At 33.3% G+C, this 25,250-nt stretch overlaps 2 protein-coding genes across 2 annotated transcripts; one reads left to right on the top strand and one right to left on the bottom strand.

The window, feature by feature from the left end:
- The first annotated feature begins 277 nt into the window (after positions 1 to 277).
- On the top strand, positions 278 to 4,005 carry LOC146933240 (chaperone protein dnaJ 20, chloroplastic-like). Its single transcript, XM_085704982.1, has 2 exons — positions 278 to 794; positions 3,461 to 4,005. Exons 1-2 carry the CDS (start codon positions 357 to 359, stop codon positions 3,602 to 3,604), a joined length of 582 nt encoding a protein of 193 aa, XP_085561108.1. The 5' UTR covers positions 278 to 356; the 3' UTR covers positions 3,605 to 4,005.
- Positions 4,006 to 8,704: 4,699 nt separating this feature from the next.
- LOC146933239 (HXXXD-type acyl-transferase family protein) lies at positions 8,705 to 16,402 on the bottom strand. The gene is made up of 2 exons (XM_085704981.1): positions 15,897 to 16,402; positions 8,705 to 9,756 (listed from the first exon to the last, which is right to left on the bottom strand). Exons 1-2 carry the CDS (start codon positions 16,329 to 16,331, stop codon positions 8,887 to 8,889), a joined length of 1,305 nt encoding a protein of 434 aa, XP_085561107.1. The 5' UTR covers positions 16,332 to 16,402; the 3' UTR covers positions 8,705 to 8,886.
- Between the last annotated feature and the right edge of the window lie 8,848 nt (positions 16,403 to 25,250).

Below are 25,250 nucleotides of genomic sequence, written 5' to 3'. Positions count from 1 at the left end.
TACTTTCTACATCTCTATAGTTACGTGTGCGCGCACGTGTGTATTTGAACATAGTGTCGTCATTTATTACGACCATCATACCTACTCGAGAGATTTACTTTCTACGTCTCTATAGTTGCATGTGCGCGCGTGTGTATTTGAAAATAGTTACGTCATTCCTTACGATCATCATACATACTCGAGAGATTTACCTTCTTCGTCTCTATAGTTGCACATGCAGCACGTGTGTCTATATATATATATATATATATATAAGACGGATCAATCTTAAAAGAACACAATAAACCTTGAATCATACAATTGAACAGCAAATTAGAGTGTCTGTCTGAGAGTGAGAGAGAGAAAGAGAGAGAGAGATGCGTTGTTACGGCTTAACAATCCCCGGAAGCGATTATCGCTTCATCACACCAACACTACCTCCTCCTTCACTGTCCTTCCGACCCACCACCATACCCATGACCCGAATCTCATTCGGGTCATCCTTCCCAAAGCTTAAAGCCACCTTCAACGACGGCGTTGTGGCGGAGGAACGGAGCTTCTACGATCTTCTGGGCATACCAGAATCCGGTTCATTGATGGATATCAAAAGCGCTTATAAACAACTTGCAAGAAAGTATCACCCGGATGTTTCACCACCGGATCGGGTGGAAGAGTATACCAAGAGGTTTATTCAGGTGCAGGAGGCGTATGAAACTTTGTCTGATCCTTCAAGGAGGATTATGTATGATAGAGATATGGCTAGAGGGATTCATCTTGCTTTCAATGCTCGTAAATGCTATAATCATTCTGATCAGGTTTCTATTTTTTTTTTCTTTCCATTTTTTCTTATATTTCATAAAAATTTGATTTTTTTTCTTCTTATGGGGTGTGTTTTTTTGTTTAATTAATTAATTAATTTTATGATTTTGATGTTTTTATGTTGATTTTTTGTTTTGGAATTAGTGTGTCGTTTGATTGTTGTTATTTGAGTTTAGTGTTTATGTTTGTTATTGTTATGGATGATTGTTAAAGAGTTAATTGATATGGAATTTTTGAACTTTTATATGATTGGATGCATGTTTGAAACCTTTTTACACCGATAGTATGTATAAATCAAATCAATTGTCAAGTTATATCATTTTTGGATAAACAACTTAATTAAATAAGTGATTATCATATAAGTGCTTATGTATAAGTTATTTCTATAGCAAACGATAAAATGAAGTTAACTGTTTTCATAAGCTATTCTGGAGAGCTTATAGAAATAAGCTGAAAATAGCTTATGGACATGTCATAAACTGTTTTCATGAACTCTTATGAATAGCTTTACAAAGTGTTTTTGTCAATTAGCAAGCTAAGATAAGTCAATCCAAAGAGACCCTTCATTGTTTTCATCTGGGAGGGTTGATTTGTCAAGGTTCTGATTTGTGGTTGCTATTTAACTTTTCTATTCAGTTATTAATTATTATTTGTTAGGATATTTTTTTCTCCCTTTTTGAGGTTGTAATTTGTTCTCATGTTTTGTCAGTGTATGGCTGTTATTGTGCAACTTCTATGTTGGAATTGTGTGTTTGTTCCTTTTTTGTTTGAGAAGCTTTTGGTGTCTCAAGCAAGTTTATGTCATGCTCTTTTTACACCATCATGGATGATTCTTGTGTTTATAGTCCTTAAATTGATTTTGCATGGTATCTCAAGCAAGTTTAGGTCATGCTCTTTTTACACCATCATAGATGATTCTTGTGTTTATAGTCCTTAAATTGATTTTGCATGGGGAAAATGTGATTTTGCTTAAAAATATCTTATATGGTTATTACATGTTAAAATTAGTTTTGCCTGGGTTGAAAAAATTAACACTAATTCTACATCAAATTAACTTAAAAGTAAAAAATTCAAACTCAAATCACTTCACTTCTAACTCATTTTTTGTTCAAATCAACTTTTCAAAATGAAAGTCATTCAGAATCACATTTGAAAAAGACTCACCATAGCTCACATTAATAATTGAAGAGCTTGGACTAATTTTTGTTTTCCCCTGAAAAGCTTACAATTTATCAATCTGTTCGGGGTAGAGCTTATGACTGAAACCGGGTTTTCCACTGCAAAATAAGCTAATCTGAATATGTTGTGTAAAATTTAATGATAATTTTAAATTTTGATTACATGACATTGTGTGGTTTTATCATCATTTAAGGCTTCCTCCTTATCTTGGCTGAGCCAAAATTATGAAAATTTATTAATGATTGAGCCTGAAACTTTCACAGAACTGAGATGGAACTTCACAAAATCTCAATTATGAAGTGAGACTGTTTTGTATTTGAGTCTCAAAGTTATTTTCCTACTGATTTGGTTATCTTAGGAACAAATATATATCAGAACTGGACTGTAGGGAGTATCGTAATATTTTGAGGAGGAATGAGATTTGCTTAATCGTGACTTCTGGTTCCTGATATTTATCGGTGCTTGAGGACTCCTTTGTGCTATCTCCTTCTTTCTCTTAGGTTCAAATATTTTAGGATGATGAAACACTTTAGGATCTGTATAGTTTCAGAATACATTTTTCACTTCCATTTTTTATTACAAAAAACTGTCATTTTGTTTTCACTGTTTCATATACAAATCCTTTTAATAAGAATCAAAGTAAAAACAAAGTGATAGGTACATTTTAGGTGTGCTTTGGTATGCACCAAAACAATTTATAATTTATTATTATAATGAAATAAAAAACAGGCAACTTGGTTTAGGGTGTAACTGACTTACGTTTTGGGTGTGAGCTTATATTATTATTTACTTAGTCTACAAAATTGCAAATTGACTCCCTTCCATAATCAATTATATTTTTTCTTGGATTATGAGAGAGATTGAAACCTTTTCTTGAAGACATTTTGCTTGTATGAGAGTATGTTACGGCTTCTATTCTGCTTTTTGTCTATTCTCCATATTCATTTCCTTTTGTGTGTATATGTCAACATCAAACCCAGCTCACCACCACAAACACTGAACAAGTTAGTTATATTAATTTAGTTGTATTAATTGTTAAGTTGGCTCTTCAGCTCATCAATAGTCTATACAATTTAAACTAATCACATAATCCAGGATGTTGTTTTCGGATTGTTTTAATTAGTCGATTAGAGAATGAGTCAGGAAACAACATAATAATATAAATAACGACGATAATCAATAACGATGACAAAAATTATCTTCTGAAGATATCTAATGTGATCTACTTAATCATTTTTTATTCATTCATATTATAATATAATCCTTGAATCATGGTAACGAATCACGCCTTCAAAAGAGATAGGGTCATTTTACTTTTCTGTATTTGCTTGTTCTGTTGACTAATTTGTACTACTGTTTTATGTACATAGAAGGCTTTTTCTATTTTTATTTTTCATTGAATAGGACCTTTGGGGGGATTGGCTAGAAGAATGCTGCTGTTTTTAAATTTACATACTGATCTAAGTTATTGCTTTCTTATTAGGTGAGTGAACAAAAGGATGAATGGAAATCTCGTTGGCAATCTCAACTCGATGGCCTGAAGAGAAGAAGTGATAGCAAGGTCATGGATGCTGCTGATAATACGTCATGGGCGGCTCGAATACGCCAGCAGAGAGGGGGATTGTGACTACAATTCTCCTTTGTTCTCTATGTGTATAATAACTGTATATATAAATATGCAACTCTTCATACTCTACATCAAATCAGATATAAAGTTCATGTTTAGAAAATATGTACTTTTCATTATGCTTACCATATAGTTTACTTGTTTTAGAAAAAAAAAACATAGTTTACCAAAAAAAATGTGCCTCTTTGCCATTTTGTTTAATTTAATTATAATCAGTCCACTTGGTTATGTTTCTGGGGGAAGATTTTTATAGTGTCATTTTGTTTGGCCTGGGAGGGAACTATTTTACTTCGTTATAAAGATTTTTCCCCAACAAAATTTTGTTATTAGGAGCTTTGGTTGTAAATGATAAGTGCATTTTACAAGGTGAATAAGTTGAATGTTATTCTTCCCATTTTAAATTCAAGGACTAACTGCTAATTTCATCAAAGATTTATCATAAAATGCAGGAAGATAACCTAACTTGTGTCGTCGTCATCATCAAATTTTTAAAATATTTAGGGTCATGATAATACAGAGTTTGCTAGAGCCAGAGCGCAAGTAAAGCACGATCAATGATTGATTCAGCTAAAATTTGAGTTTGTTTTCTATTAAACGATTAACCACTTGAGTCTAAACATTAAAGTTTTATATACATCATTATGATTTTACTTTCATCTTATAAATTCCAAATAGATTTGGACCTTGTTGTAGAATAAAATCTGGAGCGACGTATTCCACACATTTTAATTTTCAACCGACTATTTATAATATTCATATATACGGTACACATTGTTGTCACCGTCCAACTAATAAAGAGAACTACCAAAAAAAAAAGAGAACTCGCAAATGTCATTAATAAAAAAAATGGCAAAATCAGTTACGTGGTCGTATATATTTAGTCAAAATCAGTTAGTTATTTGGTTGGGAGTTGGTACTTCCATCAGCATTCAGCCATTCAGCCATATATGTACGTAAAGTGCATAGTTATTGTTATTTCATAAATCTTTATTACGCAGGATCTCAAGTTAGCATGTTTTTGTTGAACATTTTTGTGGGTGGATGCATAATGTTGCTTTTGGTTTGAGTTCACTCAATGACTTCATGTAGTTACCACCGTCACTCTTTTCATTATCAGTTTCAGTAGGTTGATTTCTTATGTATTCTCTTTGTCTAAAATCGGTTGCTTTTGAATGGTACATTTAACTTTTGAAATAGTTTTCAACAACATGCATGCACCATTTCATGCAGCAATCAATGATTTGAAACAAATCAAATGCAAGTTTAACATTTAGTTAGTTAAAACAAAATGTAATACAAATTAAATTAGGTAGTTTACGAAAATTTTGGTTCCATTAAATGTTACTTGAGAAGATAACACGGAATTTGTTCAATTAAACGAAGCTTTCAAGGAAAGAGTTGGGTTTTCAAACACCTCCAACCCTAGCACATGTTACTACTTGTTAGCCATAAAGGCACGTCTCTGAGTCTAGTGAGTAAATGGCACCGTATTTTGTTCAAACATAAGAGAAAAAAGAGAGACGAAAAAGGAAACATTAAGCACACATCAATTATTATATGGGACACATGTGATTGTGGTTCTCACATAAATAATGGTTTTGTTAATGTTATAGCTTTTACAATATATTTTTTTTGGACAAATCTTTTAGAACATTTAGTGTTCACTATTAAAAAATTGGTGATACTAACTTGTGTTCTAAGGGCACGTGTTAAGAAATTCAAAAATAGAAATATTCTCTTAAATTTTGTGCATTCAATTAATCAAAAGTAAAAAAATTAAATTCAAATACATTGATTACAATACAAAATTTATACTTTTTCTTGTAATTTTTTTTTTTTTTACTTTTGACTCATTAACTTGTGCCCTTAAGGTACAAGTTAGCATTTTCTTTGAAATATATATATTTATTGTTCAAAAAGGAAAGTGTTAGAAACACACCTTCTAACAATAATTCTCTGCTTTGATGAAATTATTGTAGGTTTTAAATTTTAAAAATGAGTCCGGCATAATGCGGTGGAATCGACATTAATTTCATCCAATGAAACAATGAGTGTTATAAATAGTATTGAAAATAGAAAGTTGCTAGAAGTCATCTAGTTTAAAATCCGAGGAGTTTATCTCCCAAATGAAATACTTTTGTTTTTGTTTTGACTACTTGATTTTTATGGTTGTTTTAAGTATTTGATAGTTTGTATAAGTGTGTTTAAGCTTAAAATACTCTTATGGAATGGAATTAAGCAATCACCCGAAAAATGACCATTTAACTAAATTAATATATACATGAGGATGTGTATATATATATATATATATATATATATATATATATAGGTGTCAAATAAAATTTGACACCAAATCCTAACCATTAATCCAACTTTAATCTAACGTCTCTCATCAATTCATTAAATTCTCACATGTTTGATCAAATGAGCCAAGTTTTAATTTTAGAAATAATTTATTCTTTCTTCTCTTGGTTAATTACTTGCCATTTTCGTTATATTGGCTACTCTTTCATTGGTGGATCGTATGTATGATTCTTGAGTTCATGCTGCTATTTTTTTTTGCTGACAAAATGCTGCTAATATTCTTGTATCGGGTGTTTTAGCATTTGTGTTTTGCTTTCGTTAAGTAGCATATGTTCTTTTATAATTTTGGGTGCAATCGTCCATTCATTATCCTTGGTGCTCTTTATAAATCAATTTTCTTTAGGTTCTTCTAAGAAAAATAAAAATAAAAAAGGTTAATAGAAATAAAGATATAAGGATGATAAGCCCTTCAAAAAAAAAAGATAACAGTGAATAGTGTAAAGAAATCGTAATAATACCATCATAGAATTTTTGGTAAATAATTAATCAAAAGAAGATATAATAAATTATTTCTAAAATTAAATTTTGGATCATTTGAAAGCATGTGAGCATTTAATGAATTGATGAGAGACGTCGGATTAAGGTTGAATTAATGGTTAAGATTTGGTGTCATATTTAATTTGACACCATGGTGTCATTTGCATAATTTTAAAACTCGGCTCGGTCATCGACTAGGCAGGTGCACTGGGTCACTGAGTCAATGGTCGAACCACTGGGTCACTGGTTGAACCGCATGGCTGAATCGGATTAAATCGGATGACTCGTTCTTATGACTCGGACACTATAATTTTTTTTATAGGTATTAAAATTTATTAAACCAGTGACTCGGTCTCTAAATCATTTAAAAAATATCATGCACCTATAAAAAAATTCTTAGACACAACTTTGATTAGGTAAAATTAATGTGTAATTTTTCATTATTATTGTTATTCAATTAAACATAAAAAATAAAAGAACAAAAAACATTAAGAAGTAATGCCAAACAAAAGATATAATATATTGTATTGAAAGATTTTAATATATGGGATGGTGATTTTTTTTTTTTTGAAATATATGGGATGGTGATGATTATGTGAAAAAGAATTATTATTATAATATATACTGAATATACTTTTAAAATTGTAACAAAAAAATATACACTTTCAAAATAGTTGGCCCGTATCACAATTTGTATGATATAATCCCACAAACAAAGGGCAAAAATGTTATTTTGCCTTTCTAATTATCTAGGGTTTCTAGTGTTGAAATCTAGGGTTATTTTAGAAGTTAAAATGAAATATATAAACCAAACTTCTCAGTCAATCCCGCACATGGAGTGCCAGGAAAGACTCAGAAAAAGAACTACAATTAGATCAGATGTTCAAAAATTGTCAAACTAGAAAAAAGGAAAAAAAAAAATCTTACAAAAAGAAGACAAAATAAATTAGGTAATGACGCCCAAACACAAGAGATGGTTAAGTCACCAGAAAGATTAAAGCTTAATTTTCTCAATAAGATACCGAAGAGAATCCCTCTTTTGTTAAAAAAAATACTCTTGAATTTCTTTCACGCCGAATGATTCAGACGCAAGAAAACCAAATCAAATGAAGAACATTATGAACATTATCTGAAAAGCCGACAATTGATCCAAATTGAAGTAAATGCTCTTAGACTTGACTAGATGAATCGTAGATAAACCTAACCAGTTATAAATATCAAACCAGATTTTATTTTATTCGTTTTGATATAATACATATTGTTTATTTTATTCATTTTGATAAGAAGAAAACAAATTATATCATAATAAACCATTGAAAAGTAAAAATTTAAACTAAAAATGGGTGACACTAATGATCATTTTACAATTGTCAATAAAATTTGAACTTTATTTTTTTCCTTTATAAACATATTTTAACTTTTTTTTTGTTAAGTAGTCTAGTGGCAGGATATTCACATCATAAAGTGAATAGTGGAGAATTTAGGGTTCGAACTCCGACCCTCACATATTACATGCAATGTTTATACCAATTGAACTACGCTCACATAAAAAAAAAGTTTTGAATTTTATCATTTAAAATTATGAAGTCAAATTCATACCATTAAATTGAAATCTCAAAGATTAAAACCACTTGCGTATTGCGCTAGAGGAAGAAAAATATTGACAGCAACTTTGTCTTTACAATAAAAACATTGAAATGGACCGTGACCTTTAATCTTTATTGTCTTTAAAGTTTTTGACAAAACACAAGGAAGAAACCTGATCCACATCATTAATGAAAAATAATAATTTTTAGTTTTGTAATATCATGTGCATTAGCTATATAGTTCACTGTTCTTAGCATATAGGTACCCACCTGCAAAGTGCAAAGTTCACTATATGCTTAAAACCTATAGCAAAGTTCACTATATGCTTAAAACCTATATACTCTGATGGAGCATAACGAACTGTTACCTGGTTCATAAATTATAAGAGTAAGTTAAAACTAAAATAATTTTCTCTTATAATTTATGAATGAGAAGTTTGTAAAATGTTTTACATTTTTCTTAAAAAAAAATTGCAATTGTAATTCGTTTAGTCTTAATTCCAACTAAAAAAGTTTATACTATGTCCCAAAATAATCTAAAGAAGTTTATATTAGTGACACTAGAGTTCTACTTATCCATACACTTTGTTATCTGCGCAATTGTCAATCAACAGAAAAGAAAACGAATCCTTGTAAAAATGAAAAGGAAACAAGAAAAGAAAATGAACAATAATTTGTCTTCAAAATAATTTATTTAATAACAATTCATATGAAATATATCATTCCATGCCATAAACACACCGTTAATGAGGCCCCAAATTTACAATCAACTAACATAATAAATATACTGCAATCAAACACACAAATAATACAACTTATCAAACTTATTTATTCTTAAACTTACTTAACCAATCATTAAAAGTCACCCTCAAACATGATACCATACACATTAAGCTCGGATTTAAGTTTTACCATTTCATCTTCTGGCAATATAATGGTCACAAATTTTCCATCAATATCATTCACCTTAGGAAGCACCAAAACAACACCTTCATCTCCCACCCCTTGAAGTGTGTAGTAAACAAATCTTGGGTTTTGTCCCTTTAATTTTAAGTCATACACATTGACATCTTCTAAGTCAAGAAATGTCAAATTGGCACCATAGACAAAAAAATCAGTCACCCCTTGATCTTTTTCTACTATATCCATAATTTGATTTCTTTCATCAATACCTTGATCCACAAGCATGCTAGCCAAAATTTTCAAACTAGTGTCAACAATAGAACACTCTTTTCCTGCCTCAACCTTGCATATCAATTGGTCATTTCCCATTATATCATTGCCCCTACCATTAGGGTCGGGTCGACAAACTGTCACGGTTGTGGGTTCGGATCCTTCTCGAACTCGGGCTATGCAATGCCAAATTATTGCACATAAAGTTTCAAATGGAGGGGTTTGTTCAACACTTGGACCCCAAATTTGTTCTTGCAAGTTGTTCATTAGGGAGCTAGTTATGTGGAAGGAGAATGTGTCCATTTTTTTGTTGTTGGCTGGGATCCAATGATCACCAACCGGGTCAACCCGTTTAAATGTAGCCGGTTCCTTTTCGGATCCAAAATTAAGGGGTGTTGAGACGGATCTTGGAATGTTGAAGGGCAGTTTTAGGCTCAAATTGTTCAAGGTTTGACCCCATAAGTTGATGAAATCTGAAGCTGAATGTGGGTCCCCCATAACATGGGCCCAGCTAAGGCCCAATGAAATCCCACCACACTTAAATTGAGTTACCTGCAAAACCAACGACTTATGAATGCTTTTCACGAATATTCAATGCATGGCTCTTGTTTAATGCAAAGCTAAGTTTATATAGTAACAATGAAAAATAAGATTTTATTTTCACAAGACTTTACATAGTAAAATAGACTTAAATTAGAAAGTGTTTATGTTCCTAAAAGAATATAAGTACTCAATTTCAAAATTCCAATACAATACAGTTTTTGTATGTTGTGAAGAACGTTAATACGTAGTACTCTATAACTGAAGGTAATAATTTCTTGAAAAGAAATCCTCTTAACAATTTGTGTTGCCCTTCTATAAAAACTAATCAAAATAAATAAAGCAATCTGTCTTTCCCTAACATTAATTGATGGATCACAAGCAACATGGACTTTGGAATGGATCCAGCTTATCTCTAGTCTTGTGAAAGGAACAGCTCACCACACCACGTATTTTCTTCAATCTAATTTATAAATAAAGATTTTTTCTTCTTCTTTAAATTTATTAAATAATTATTGTATCTAATTATAGTATAAACTAAATATATCATTTATTCAATAAATTTTAAAAAAATATAAACAAAAATAAACAAAAATTGAAATATAAAAAAAAATGATAGTTGAAAAATTGATATGTATATAGTTAAAAAAATTGTATAATACATCAATTTTTTTAGGGTAGTGTTAACTTGTGCCCTTAGGGCACATGTTAAGAAATTCAAAAGAAGAAATATTGTCTAAAATTTTGTGCATTTAATTGATTAAAAAGTTAAAGATTAAATGCATTGCACACATTCCAATGAATTATTTCCATATTTGAATCATTAACTTGTGCCTTGAGGGCACAAGTTATCATTTCCCATTTTTTTATTATCATTTCTACTTAAATTTTGTTAAGGAGGGAGTATCTCACTATGTAAGAAAACTGAAAAGTGTCAGGTTTTGGAATTTGTATTAGATCCTCGCACATACTCTCATGCACAAAAAGACAAAAAAGAGAGGATAAGATGTACATAAGTACGGTTGATCAAAGTTTTCCAGCAACTTGTTAGCCATCTAATTCAATTATAACAAAAATAATACTGAAATTAATCTCTAGACAACAGACAAATAATCAATGACTCATCATAACATAAAAGCTAATTCATCTCTCATAAAAATGACAAGGATCGTCTTTAGTATATAGATAGATAGATAGATAAAAAAAGTTGAGAAATAAAAAGAGAATTTAAAAACAAGATTAATTTCTCTCCTATTCATATATGAGAAATGCTAATGAGCCCTCTAAATATGTTTAATATTTTCCTTCAAAAAAAAAATATGTTTAATATTTCAAAATAACAAGTTTTTATAAAAAATTGTGTACTCAATATTTTAAAAGAAATTTAAAGAATCTCAGTGGTGTCAATAGTGATGGTGACAAAACTGAGAGCAAAATTTCAACAAAGTTTGGACATGAGATGGACAGACCAGCAACAAATTGGGATAATTAAAGACCGACAATATTTTGTTCCTAGTTTAGTTGCTATAACATGGTTGAAACTAGAAGAAAATTATGGCAGTTTTTAAAACAGGTGTTTTATATTTGTCAAAAAATTAGTGTTTTTCATGTATTAATTAACCTGAAAAAATAAAAACATTTAAGTACAACAAATAAAATGCTCACAAGTATATATATATATATATATATATATATATATATATATATATATATAAAATACACTAATTAACATAATTAAAATATTTTGCATCTCAATTTTTTTTTAAAAGGTCAAATATAATAATAATAATAATTATTTTTTTTAAGGTCAAATATTATTACTATCATCATTAAAATTTAAACCTTGATAAATGTGGGACTGACCTTAATGGAGGGGGTTAAGATCCTCTCCATTTTTTATTTTCTTCATTTTCTCTATTGCCAACATTTTGAAAATATAAATACAATAATGTGATACTTGATGGATTTAATTTTTGAAAAATGTTAACAAGTTCTTTCTGGGCGCTCTTTAAGAACCTGTAATAGTAGGACTGAGCAGATTTACCGAACCCGACCGGTACCCGATAAATCCGATGGAAAATAAAAGGTACGGGCGGGTGCGGGTCGGACCACGGGTCTACATAATTGAACTAATCAGTTTGACACAGTTACAAACGGTCGGAATCAGATTTGTAAAATAGCAACCATCGGAAACCATGTCCGACCGAGTTGAAAGCTTGTGTGTTTCTATTTCCTGATAGTTATAAGGATAGACACAGCTGTAACAATATAACATGTCTTGGGGTATGCAACTTGTCACGTGGCATTACTAGCTTCTTTTGTTTTCTGTTCGGTCAAAGTACACTTCTACTGGAGGACACATTGTCTTATCCACACACAAAACCACTTTTCACAAAACAATTAAACCAAAAGTAGTTTTGTTTTTTTAAATAGAAATGTCACCTAACACAAATTCAAATATGTTAAGCTTTCAGTTAAATATTTTATCTTTTCAAAACACTAGATCTCTTTTTTTCAAGCCTTTTCCATGGCCGAACTGTGTCCCTTCTTCTTCTCTTCTTGGAATTTTTGCTATGGATTTTTTTCCCTTGTTTTGGAGTTTTTTTCTTTCGCAGCTTGCTTCATTTTTCCTGTAACCGAACCAACCCATCCGACCAAACCGAGAACCGACCAGACCGAGAACCGCCCAAACCGAGCATGTTTGTGGTTGGAAATGGTTCTTGAAATGTGATGTTCGGTTTCATCCATCATGACAAATTCAGGCCCGAACCCGCCCGAACCCGTCCGATGCTCAGTCCTATGTAATAGTAAGTTTTATTAAAATTTGTATATTTAATGCACTGAAATTTGTAATATTTAGCTTTTCAAGTGATTAATTTCTAAATTTAGGATCTTAAAGAGTTTCTTGAAAACACTCATTAACAAAGGTTCTTAATCACACGAATTTTAATATAAACTTACTATTAAAGGTTCTTAAAGAGCGTCCCAAAGATACTCGTTACCATTTCCCTTTAGTTTAAAAGGGTCTTGCTAACCAATGCCCTTGGAGCACTAGTTAAGTAAATCAAAAATAATAAGTTTGCATTGAATTCAACCATTTTTTAACTTTTAAAAAGTAAAATCCATCACTTTTAACCATTTCACAATACCACATTTTTATGTCTGTCTTCTTAACCAATGCCCTAAAGACACTCTTAGTATTTTTCATTTTAAAACTATACTCCCTTCGTCTCATAATAATTGTCTCTTTACCATTTTTTCTTTTTCTCAAAATAATTGTCACTTTAGAATACCAATGCAACATTTATTATTTTTTTCCATTATTATACCCTTATTTATTGAATTTCATCCAACTTAACTACTCCACTAACTACAATTAATAAGGGTGTTTTAGTAAATGATACTAATTTTACCATCAAAATCAACACAATTAATCATTTCCTTAATACCCGTGTATAAACCTTAAACGATTATTATTTAGAGACGGAGGGAGTAGTAAAGTAGAGAACATGGAAAGAAACTCCTAACTTTAAGGAGAGGGTACTATACCATTTAATTTGGTGAGACTATTTAATTCTATGATGACAAATTGTTGGACACCATAAACACTGTACATGACTTCTGTATGATTTGGAAGGAGCCATTCATATTAATTAAAGTGTTCTAAAAGTAGCAGTGAGTAGTTAGGTGAACTTACTTAATTGGATAGGGGGAACTATTAATAAGAAGAGGAATGGTATTTTGACATCCAATTTTCAACAACTTTTTAGGGACAACCTTTTTCCTCCATTCTTATTGGACAATAACAATAGAGAGAGAAAAAGGAAGAGAGAGAATAAAAGTATAATGAGAGTATGGAAGAGAGTTGTCACAAAAGTTGTTGAAAATTGGTTGTCAAAATATCATTCCTCTAATAAGAAATTGGTTGCAAATACCGGCGAAATTGTGTTAGAGTCGAACTTGATTCAATTTAAAACTTCTCAAATTTGATATGAAATTTTTTTAGGTCGAGTTTGACTCGTTTAAAATTTAAAATAAAAACCAATAAAATTCCATAACTACAATTAGGAATATCGTCAAAATATATGCAAGGTTCCGGGGTTCGAATCCCGGCCACCACAAAAAAAAGGAATATCGTCAAAATACTCTGCCACTTTTAAACTCTAAATTTTGGCAAATAATTTTTTCATCAACCAAGTTCAACAAATTAACTGTTGAATTGAATTTTAAATTAGGTTTAAGTTCATTCAACTCTTCGTCGACTATAATTGTGAATGTAGTAGTACTATAATGGTAGGATTATTTTTCTTTCTTGAGTTTTACTAACGAGTGTGTCCGAAACAATTTTTAAGAATTCTGTATTAATAAATTTTACTTTAAAAAAGTCAAAACTTCAATTTTCAATACATTGATTTTTTTTTGGTTACATTAAAGAGGTGCAACACTTTCAATACATTGAATTAGAATACAAATTTTTTCACAAAGACTTAAAGATGTCTGGAAGACACTCATTAACATTTCACAAAAAGAAATGATGTGTATGAATTCTCTACCATAAAATGTGAAATGGATTGGGAAAATAATTGGGTTGACGGGGTCTCAACCAAGGCCAATAAATGATTTACTTTTTATTGATGTTTGACACGTTTGCAATACAATTTTTTTTTTTAAGAAAAATTTCATGTAAAATTAAGAAAAATCGCTATTACACTCTTATTAACCGAAGGGGGTGTTCTCTCAATTGAAATTTATTTAATTGTAAATTTTAACCGTCGAAATCAATCTCATTTATTTATAATTCTATCAATTGAAAAACTTGAAATAGACTCTGTAATTTGAGTGGGGTCTAAAAATAGTTCCTATCAATAAAAAATATAGATTTTATCTCTGTAATTTTCAATTTTTCGTATTTTACCCTGAATTTGTAAAAAATATTTATACGAAGTTTACAAATAGTCCTTGTAAAGTGTTAAAATGTCTGAAAATAGTTTATGTAAATGGTTAAAATCTAATGAATTCAAAGTTACAGAGGTGAAACTATTGTTTTTATTTTTATTTTACAGAGGCTACTTTCTGACCTTCCAAATTAAAAATTTAATTTGAGATATTAACCCTTTTAACTTTCCTTTCACTCTCATTTTTTATGGTTAATATGTAACAAATTTAATTTGTCTATATTTTTGTGTTCGATTATCATTACTGTTATTTAAAAGAACCAACTACACCTCTCAATCTTTATGTGACAGTGCCAATTCCTTACATTACAGGCTTTAGGTTTACACAATGTTTTTTTGGTCACAGGCTTACACAATGTTGAGCAAATTAATATTACTACTAAAATATAGACAAATTAAAAGCAACTAACTATTTTCCTTAAAGACGACGAAGTTAGTTTTTTAGCAGTTAGCATGACCTAACAAATTGGTTCCAGGCTTACACAATGTTTTTTTAGCAGATATTCTAAAGACCAATGTTACCATTTTGTTGATTTGGTCTTCTTATTTGAAAATCTGATAGTTTTGGTCCCTCCATATTTTAAGCTAAAATATTGGTGATGTGATATGTTTTAAATGATGTGCATATCATATGATGATGAAAAATATCAACATTCATGAAATTATAAAAAAGTTTCCTTAAAATTTTTATTTAAAACATGTCATATCATCGTATTTTTAACCAAAATTCACTTTTGGAGAGAATACGCTTAATAATAAGAGTTTAATGGTTGTAAGTTAACAGTTTAAAACAATTTTGCACATACAACCAATCAAAACATTTAAAATTACCACATCAATTAATATTTTTAATTTACGTTTCAATTCAAATGTTTTAATTGATTATACGTGCAAAATTGTTTTGGACTGTCAACCCACTACTATTAAACTCTAATAATTAATATCACTCCCTAAGGCAAGGAGAGTACGAAAAATATTGAAACTTATTTTCTCTTTTATCTTCTGTTCTACTAATTCAAAAATTAAAAAACAAAAAAACTCTGATAGAAATACTTTCGCTTAATTAGTGTTTTTTTGTTGAATTGTTTGAGTTGAAGTATATAAGAGAGTAGAGAGATGCATATGTATTAGGTTTGTATCATTAAATATTTGATTAAGGTGTATGTATGACATGCATGCATTAGCAAATTAAAGAACCTGCAACAAAATGGAAGGAGAAAATGATAATTCTGGCCCAATGACTTGTTGAGAAACGAGCAACTTGTAGGAAGGCCAATCCATCATAGCAAGCCATTCATCTAGAGTTTTGGTGCAATTGGCCTCAATGGTTCTTGCTCCACAATCATTGCACTTGACGAAGGGTCGACCAGATTCCGATCGCCGGAATCGGCCGCAAGGGATGAAATAATAATCGAGCAAATTGAACAATGCCTCTTTTATTTTCTTAATTGTTAGGCCTTGTGCGGCCTCAGAGTCAAAGAAGTAAACCACTTTAAGATAGTGAAGTTTCATGGCCAAGTCCAAACCATTCGGATTGTGAAAAACATCCGACCCAGTGGCATGACCTGGCCCAACTGAAGATACTCTCAAATCGTACACTAAGCTCTCTTTCTCTTCTTGTGGGAAAACCATATTAGTGGTTATTAAGCTTATAAGAAAGGAAGTTTAATTTGTTGAAAGATACAAGAGGCTTTGGTGGTTGTATGAAAGGAGGGATTGCCAACAACAATATATAGAGTTATGATGAAGTGGGATTTGATATGATAGGGACCACAAAAAAGGATGGATGGGTTGAAAATTTAATGGGAACTTATGCGTTTGGTGGCCATTGGTACGTACTAGCCAGATAAGCAGTTAGACTTAGATCCTGGCATGCATTTACGTCGTCTGACTTGATACATCTCGGCTGTTGAATTTGAATTATTTCATGATCTAATGGTTGAGATTTTATTGCATGGGCGATATTATTTCTTTGCATTTGATTGTTTCACATAAAGGTAAAATTATTAATGAAAGAAGTATTTCTTTTCATCAAAATAACGGTATTTAAGAATGTTTTGTCAAAGAGAGATTGTTTTGTCAACCCATCAAAAAATATATCATCTTATCAAAAGAAAAGTATCACTAAAACGGTCATATAAACAATGACCGAATCAGAAAAATAGTTCAAATAAATCACTAAAATAAACTATAATATATAAATACAAACTTTATGTTACAATAAGTATTAAATTGCGGATGGTTTTGTTTCCCTTTTCTTTCATTTACAATAAGTATTAAATTGCGGATGGTTTTGTTTCCCTTTTCTTTCATTTACTAGAATCCCTAGAACACCAACAACTTCTAGATTTTGTAATGACCTTTTGGTGCACTTGGAAGCAGTGAGATGCCAAGTTGTGGAACGACATAGAAACACGACCGTGCATCTCAGTGCATATGGCTCGCGACACCTTATTTCAATGGCAGCAAGTCCGCATAAGACAGGAAAAGAGAGAATCCCACAACACTGGAATGTCAAATCAAATAAGAGAGGTATGGATCAGACCGCCAATTTGGGAAGTGAAGTGTAATGTTGATGCGGCAATCTTTAAGGACCAAGGATGTTATGGGATCAGTATGTGCTTAAGAGGGGATCGAGGGGAGTTCATGAGAGTGAAGACAGCTTGGTATAGAGGTCTTCCACAACCCAAAGAGGCAGAAGCAAGAGGCCTAAAAGAAGCGATAAAGTGGCTTGGTACTTTAAGTTTTTACTTCGGTGTCTATTGAACTTGGCTGCAAGCAAGTGGTAGACGGCATCTCTAGCAACTTCACCATGAAGGTGAGAAAAACACAAGAAGGGGGGTTGAATTGTGTTTTGAAAAATTCTTCGTTTCTCCTAAAAACTGAACACACTGATCAGAAGCTAGGTGAGACAGCTTCTGAAGTGATAATCAGAATCTAAATGCAGCGGAATAAAACAGAGAGAGAGAAGAAGAACGACACAAAGCAATTATACTGGTTCCTTCCACAATCCGGAAGTAGTCCAGTCCCCCTTGCACTTCCAAGGAGATTTCACTATGAGTAATATCTGATTACAAATGCTCAAGCACACAAGCAAGAGACTTCCTTTGCTCAAGCACACAAGCTAGAGACTTCCTTTGCTCAAGAACACAATCAAGAGACTTCCTGCTCAAGCACAACTGCAAGAGACTTCCTAACTAAACAAAATTACACAGAAAATTGTTTAAGGTTGAACACTTGATATACAATCAGAGGTGCTCACAATACAAATCAGATACAGACTCAATGGACTTAAGAATTTCTAAGATATGACTTTGAGACACAGAAATTCTAAGTGAATGCAGAACAATTTCAGCAGAGGTTTGGTACTTGTGAAAATCTTGTGAGTCTTTCGTTCAGCGTTCTTGCATTACCAATTCTCTAGGTCTTCACTCCTTTATATAGAGGTGTGAGAGAGACGTTGTGAAATTGCCAGCACACCAAAGAGTCGTTGTTGAAGCTTGATCTTTCACCAATAATCTTTTGCCTGATTTGGCTGTTGTCCTATGAAGAACAAATTTGAAATCCATTCCTTATCCAAAGGAACATCTATGCAGGCGAAACCGTATTCTGGAGCTGTTTTCTTGTCCTGTAGCGCGGACACAAAACAGAGTAGTGGAGAACGTGGTTGTACAATTCGTACAAAGTACAATGTCAACGCTTTCGTCCAAATTGCAAACACACGCCTTCAAACACCTTTGAAATGACCGTTGCAAACTCCACTAATCCTTTGTTTGTGTTTTCGAATCCAATAGACAGCTTTTGCATTGATAATTCTTCAATTCTTGATTCTTTGCAAATCCAGTTGATATTCAGCTTCTGGTGAAATGGCTTCTGATGAGGCAGCTTCTGATGATATGACTTCTGCAGCTTCTGATGACGCAGCTTCTGATGATGTGGCTTCTGGACCTCTTGTCTTCAGAAGCACTATTCTTCAGGAGCAGCTTACTTCAGGAGCGCTATTTCTTCAGGAGCAGCTTGACTTCAGGAGCGCTTTTTCTCTTCAGTAGCAAGTTGCCTTCAGGAGCGTCCAAGCTTCAAATTTTTGTTGTTTCCATAGCTCTTTATTTGCTCATTCAGAACCAATGATGATGTAACTTTATAATTATGGTCCTGTACACTTGAACAAATATTAGCTAGTCCAATTTACAATTTTTAATACCTTGTTATCATCAAAACCCTTTAAGGTTCATTGTTAAACACATTTTGTTCCAACAATCTCCCCCTTTTTGATGATGACAAACAAAAGTATTTAAAATTGATCAATTGTTGTTAATCTAATTAACAAGTTGACTTTGGGGTTCTGAGGTTTGTAAGCTCAGAATCTGAGGTTTGTAAGCTCAAACTCCCCCTGAGTCTGATAGTCTTTAAGGTGAGGTTTGTAAGCTCCCCCTAAGTTCTATCCAGGTTAATTAAATTCATTTTTCGCGCAATAATATTATCAGAGCTTAAAAACAAAATTGAATCATTGAAAGAATTAACTTATAGATAAGAAGAATGGTTCAATTAATTTTACTTGAATTTTGATACTCCTTCGTTCGTTCATAGCTTATACCAATAAGGTAAAAAAAATGATAGAAGGTTTTCAAAAATTTCAAATGCCATTAATGGGGCTCAGAGCCTTTAAATACTTGTCACATATACTCCCCCTTTTGTCATTATCAAAAAAAATTAAAATAAATTTAAGCATAAAAGACAAAAAGATATGAGAAAAACTCAAACAGGAGAGAGTATAAAAGAAAGTGAACTAAATAAGTCAGAGCAAAATATATGAACATGTATATCAATTGTCAGAAGCAGCTAAACAGTCAGAATCAGTAAGCATTCAGAAGCAAGAGAAATAAGACAAGATGGTTTCAGAAGCAAGGACTAAGAAATTTTAAAACAGACAACAAACAAAGAAAAACACAAGGGTGTGCAACTAAGGGTTGGTTTGTTGTTGTTTCTTCATCTCTTCCATTTCTTCAATCTTCTTCTTCAACAGTTCTTCAAGTTGTTGTTGCCTCTGAAGAAGAGCTTGTTCCCTTTCTCTAGCTTCTTGCTGCTGCTGTGCCATCTGTTTCTTCAGAAGCTTACACAACCTGGCTTCTCTGGTCAAGTAGTCCGTTTCTGAGAAGAAAGGCTGGTTTGCCAGGAGCAGTGTAGAACTTCTTACTCTGAGACTCTGATTCAGATGCTCCATTAACTTCCTGACAGAAGCTTCCTTGCTTCTGATGCACTTAGCCCTTAAGCTTTCAATTAGCTCAGTTGCCCGGTTCTGAAGTGATGCCCAGGAGTCTTCATATGCACTTGTGAGATCAATTGTCCTTCGTTGATCCACAAGATTAAGCAATTGACTAAGGATTGTCAGAAGCTCAGAAGTAATATATCCAGATTCCAGGATGTCTGTGGGTGGTTGTTCAAGGATTTCAAGATCAGAATCATTGATTTCCAAATCTTGAATAGGGTTAGGAACTGGAATGGTAAAGTGTGTTTGTGTGTTTGAAGATGAAGGCTGGTCAGAATCAATGTGTGTAGTGGAGGTTGAGGCTTGAACATTGACTAGAGAGATGTCAACATCCATGGGAGTTGGTTCAGGGGAGTGTTCAGGTAAAGGTTGAAATTCAGTTTCAGTTGATGGTTGTTGTGGTGAAGATGTTGTTTGATTGTTGAGTTGGGGGTCAATGATGGCTATTGGTGATTGTGGGGGTGTTGTGGGTTTTTGTGGTTCAGGTGTTTGTTGATGGGGGTTTTCTGAAACAACATTTTCAGAAGCAGCTGCTTCTGGAGTTGCTTCAGAGGCCTTTTCTGAAGTTTTGTCTATGGGTAATTCACCTGAGTAGTGGAGAGCAAGATTGTCTAAGACAGAAGTGTCTTCTATTTGTTCAGGTGCTGATGGTGAAGAGGGTGAAGAGGGGATAGAGGTGACTGGAATCTGGATTGCCTGATCTGCAGGGCCAGCTTCAGAAGAGATCTTCTGTGGACCAGCAGATTGAGGAACTGCTTCTGAAGTTCCCTCTTCTGGAGCATTTTCAAAAATGAGCATCATATCGTCTTCCTCATTGTCTTCAGAAGGCTTACCAGCAATGGCTCTTACTTCAGCCAATTTCTCTTTGAAGTACCTATCACAATCTTCCATACCCAAGGCCTTGAGCTTTTCATCTCTTTGATGAGTGTATTGTGCTTTTAGATACTTGTTGTCTGAAATAAGTTCAGAAGCACGTTCATCTGCCATCCTTTTCCTTATTCGAGTCATCTCAACCATAGGACTCACAAGTTGAAGGGGAGCCTTCTTCTTCTTCAGCTTGGGATCAGCCTCCTCTTTCTCTATTTCTTCAAGAGCTTCATCCAGCTGCTCTTGAGTGATTACCAAGTCTGCCTTACCTTTTCTCCTCTTCTGTGGAATAGAAGCAGCACCAACCTTCTGCATCTTTCCTTTTTCCTTGATAGAAACAGGTTTAGCAGCTTCTGACTCAGTACTAGTTCTGGCCTTCTTTCCTTTAGTAGGAGCAGCTTCTGATTCAGAACTAGTTCTGGCCCTTTTCCCTTCAGGTGCCTCAGAAACAGCAGCTTCTGACACAGCAACTGCCTTGGCCTTCTTGCCTTTCCCTTTAGCAAGAGCAGCTTCCTCCTGAGACCTTGCATCTTCCTCCAAGACGTACTCAGCTACTGATTGAACTAGGAAATCAGAGTCACTTTCCTTAAAGATGGGAGGAAAGTCCCTGATTATCTCAGTTTCAGCAGTTGTCATCTCTAACCACTTTTCATCTTTAGGGGCTTCTTTGATGAACTTCATAGAGCATAAGCTCCTGCTACTGATAGTCCTTTCAGCAGTAGAAACTTCGAAACATTTATCAGAAGCACTCCTTGTCCTTTTTAAGAACTCCAGCACCCTTCCTTGATGAAAGATTTCAGAAAGCAATCTTCCATAGGGTACTTGTTTTCTTCCTCTTGTAGTGCTTTCGTTTATGGCCCAGCAGAGATGATCCATTACATATCTGGGGAAGTTTATCTTTTCAAGATTGGTCATGAAATAAATTGCTAGCTTCTGTTGGTTGTTGGGTTGGTCAGACCCTCCTGCTCTTTGAAAGAAGCAATCATTACTGAATTTCACCAACATTCTGTTGTGAATCTCCATCTCTGAAGGCTTGGCATCTTTCTTCCCACCCAGAAGAGAGTTGTAGTAACCTTTTAGCAGGACATCTTCCTTCCTGACTATTTCTTGGAATCTTCCCTCTGCATGCATCCTACAAGCTTTAGCTATAACGTCCTCAGTGATGGTTATAGGAATGCCCATCACTTCAGACCTTATTTCTAAGCTATCAAATGATGTAGGATTCATATCCATGACCATTTTCCCTTTCTTTGACCCCGCTTGTTTGCTTACGACTTTTGCAGGCTTTTCATTGTACACTTCAGCTTTTAACCAAAAGTCCTTGACCAAGTTCACATATGTTGGCCCATTTAGCATCTTGAAATACTCAGACATCATCTGAGTTTCTATCAAACCTTCCATGTTTACTTCATACTTCTTGAGTGAAGCAAAATCCACCGGTGACTCTACTTGAACTATTAAGGATTCCCATGGAATATCCATAGTCTTCTTTTTGTAGATGGACCCAGATTCTGATACGCTTTGCTTGTTTGATGTAGATTCTGAAACTTTTGAGCTTGATGATGCCATTTGATGATTTACGAAGATTTGAAGAAGATGAAGATTTTAGGGTTCTAAGGTTGAGAGAATGCGCTTACTTCGCAAGAGGTTTGAGAGCAAATGTGTTTGTTGTGAGTGAGTAGTGTGTGAATTGACAAAGTGTTAAAAGTAAAACGATTGCAATTCAAAAGAGACAAACAAACATAACATTAATGACAAAATTGGGGGCGCGTGAAAAGTACTTTCAAAGCTTTTAAATCATCATTGCCCTTTTTAGTTATACACCAACACATACAGGCCACGTAAGAAGTTCACAGAGTAACTACCAAGTTAGTGGGCCAGAAGTTACTTTTAAAAAGTAACTCCCAACGTTTCCACTAATTCAACTATTCAGAAGCAATAAATCCAGCTTCTGGACTTCAGATGCTGATGTCATCAGAAGCGAGTTTTCCTCAGAACCTCAATAAAGAGCTTCTGATGGACTACTGCTTCTGAACTAACTTCAGAACCTAAAATCCTATTCAGGAGCAAGCAAACATCTAATCAGACACGTAATGCATGTTCAAATTTTTCTTTATAAAATCAAATCTTTCAACAGTTAAAGGCTTAGTAAATATATCAGCCCATTGATTTTCAGTATCAATGAATTGTATATCTAAAATTCCTTTTTGAACATAATCTCTGATAAAATGGTGTTTGATTTCAATGTGCTTCGCTCTTGAATGCAAAATTGGATTTTTAGACAAACAAATAGCAGCAGTATTATCACAATAAATGGGAATACTGTTAGCAGTTATCTGATAATCTTCCAACTGATGTTTCATCCAAAGTAGTTGTGTACAACAACTTGCAGCTGAAATGTATTCTGCTTCTGCTGTAGACATAGCAATAGTTGTTTGTCTTTTGCTAGCCCAGGATATAAGATTATCACCCAGAAATTGACAATTGCCACTGGTTGACTTTCTTTCAATCCTATCACCAGCATAATCAGCATCACAGAATCCAATTAGCTTATAATCTAAGGATTTCCTATAAAGGAGTCCAAGATTGGTTGTTCCTTTCAAATACCTGAAGATTCTCTTGACAGCAGTCATATGAGATTCTCTAGGATCTGATTGGAATCTTGCACACAAGCATACACTGAATAAAATATCTGGCCTAGATGCAGTGAGGTATAACAAAGAACCAATCATACCTCTATACAGCTTCTGATCTACTTTAGTTCCTTCATCTTCTTTGCTCAGGTTGCACGTAGGATGCATTGGAGTGTTCATCACTTTACAATCTTCAAGTTTGAACTTCTTCAGAAGCTCCTTTGTGTACTTTGATTGATGAACATAGACTCCATCTTTGCATTGATTGATTTGAATGCCAAGGAAGAACTTCAGCTCTCCCATCATGCTCATTTCAAATTCATCCTGCATTAACTCAGAAAATTCCTTGCAAAGAGATGCATTAGTAGAACCAAATATTATATCATCAACATATATTTGCACAACAAGAATATCTTTCCCAAGGGTCCTTCTGAAGAGTGTAGTGTCAACCTGTCCTCTCTTAAAATCATTTTTGATTAAGAAATTACTTAGTCTATCATACCAAGCTCTGGGAGCTTGTTTCAAGCCATATAGTGATTTCTTCAATTTAAAAACATGGTCAGGATATTTAATATCCTCAAATCCAGGAGGTTGCTTAACATACACTTCTTATTCTATGACACCATTGAGAAATGCACTCTTGACATCCATCTGATATAATATTATGCCATGATTAACTGCATAGGAAAGAAGTAACCTGATTGCTTCCAATCTTGCAACTGGAGCAAACGTTTCAGTGTAATCAATGCCTTCTTGTTGACTATACCCTTGTGCAACAAGTCTGGCTTTGTTTCTTGTTACTTCACCTTGCTCATTCAGCTTGTTTCTGAATACCCATTTTGTTCCAATAATGTTCTTGTGCTGAGGTTTGGGTACCAGATCCCACACATCATTTCTTTGAAATTGATTCAACTCTTCTTGCATAGCTAGGATCCATCCATCATCTGAAAGTGCTTCATCAACTGTTGTAGGTTCAATCATTGAGATTAGTCCAATCATTGACTCCTCTTGTTTGAAATGTGATCTTGTTCTTCTTGGACTATCTTTGTTTCCAATGATTAGCTCCTCAGGATGTGAAGACTTGTGTTTGAATGTGTTTCTGGGAGGATCTGCTTGATGTGAGCCATCTTGTGCTTCATCAGAAGCAGCTTCATCTTGTGCTTCTGATGTGGGTTCAGCTTCTGGACTATCTTCAGACTCAGCTATCTGATCAGGTTCTGGAGTAGCTTCAGGAACCTGTATCTCTGCAAAACTTTCACCTTGCTTTGAAGTTTTATCTTCAAGCTCTTTGTCATCAAATTTAACGTGCATAGATTCTTCAACACAGAGTGTTTCTGAATTATACACCCTGTATGCCTTTGACCTTTCAGAGTAACCTAAAAAGATTCCTCTTTGGGCCTTGGCATCAAATTTCTTTAGGTAGAGCTTGTTGTTCAGAATGTAACATGTACATCCAAATTGATGAAAGTAAGAGATATTGGGTTTTCTTCCTTTAAAGAGTTCATATGCTGTTTTCTCCAAAATAGGTCTAATATAGATCCTGTTTTGAACATAGCATGCTGTATTCACTGCTTCTGCCCAAAAATGTTTTGGTAAATTGTTTTCATGAATCATGGTTCTGGCCATTTCTTGTAAAGTTCTATTCTTTCTCTCTACAACCCCATTTTGTTGTGGTGTTCTAGGAGAAGAGAACTCATGGAAAATTCCATGTTTTTCACAAAAAGCTTCAAATGGCTCATTTTCAAATTCTCCACCATGATCACTTCTGACTTTCAAAATTTTTGA

Source organism: Medicago sativa, chromosome 4, assembly GCF_051527215.1.
Source record: "Medicago sativa cultivar Bolivia chromosome 4, Bolivia_mono, whole genome shotgun sequence".
In the NCBI taxonomy this organism is placed as follows: domain Eukaryota; kingdom Viridiplantae; phylum Streptophyta; class Magnoliopsida; order Fabales; family Fabaceae; genus Medicago; species Medicago sativa.
Note: the sequence above shows the minus strand (reverse complement) of the source record. Positions and strands in the feature narration are given on the sequence as shown.

What these genes read in the sequence shown, in the direction of transcription:
- LOC146933240 (XM_085704982.1), top strand. Translation starts at nt 357, where the DNA reads ATGCGTTGTTACGGCTTAACAATCCCCGGAAGCGATTATCGCTTCATC. An exon ending in GCTATAATCATTCTGATCAG is followed by an intron (nt 795 to 3,460) that starts GTTTCTATTTTT and finishes CTTTCTTATTAG; the next exon opens with GTGAGTGAACAAAAGGATGA.
- LOC146933239 (XM_085704981.1), bottom strand. Translation starts at nt 16,331, where the DNA reads ATGGTTTTCCCACAAGAAGAGAAAGAGAGCTTAGTGTACGATTTGAGA. An exon ending in CTCCTTCCATTTTGTTGCAG is followed by an intron (nt 9,757 to 15,896) that starts GTTCTTTAATTT and finishes TTGGTTTTGCAG; the next exon opens with GTAACTCAATTTAAGTGTGG.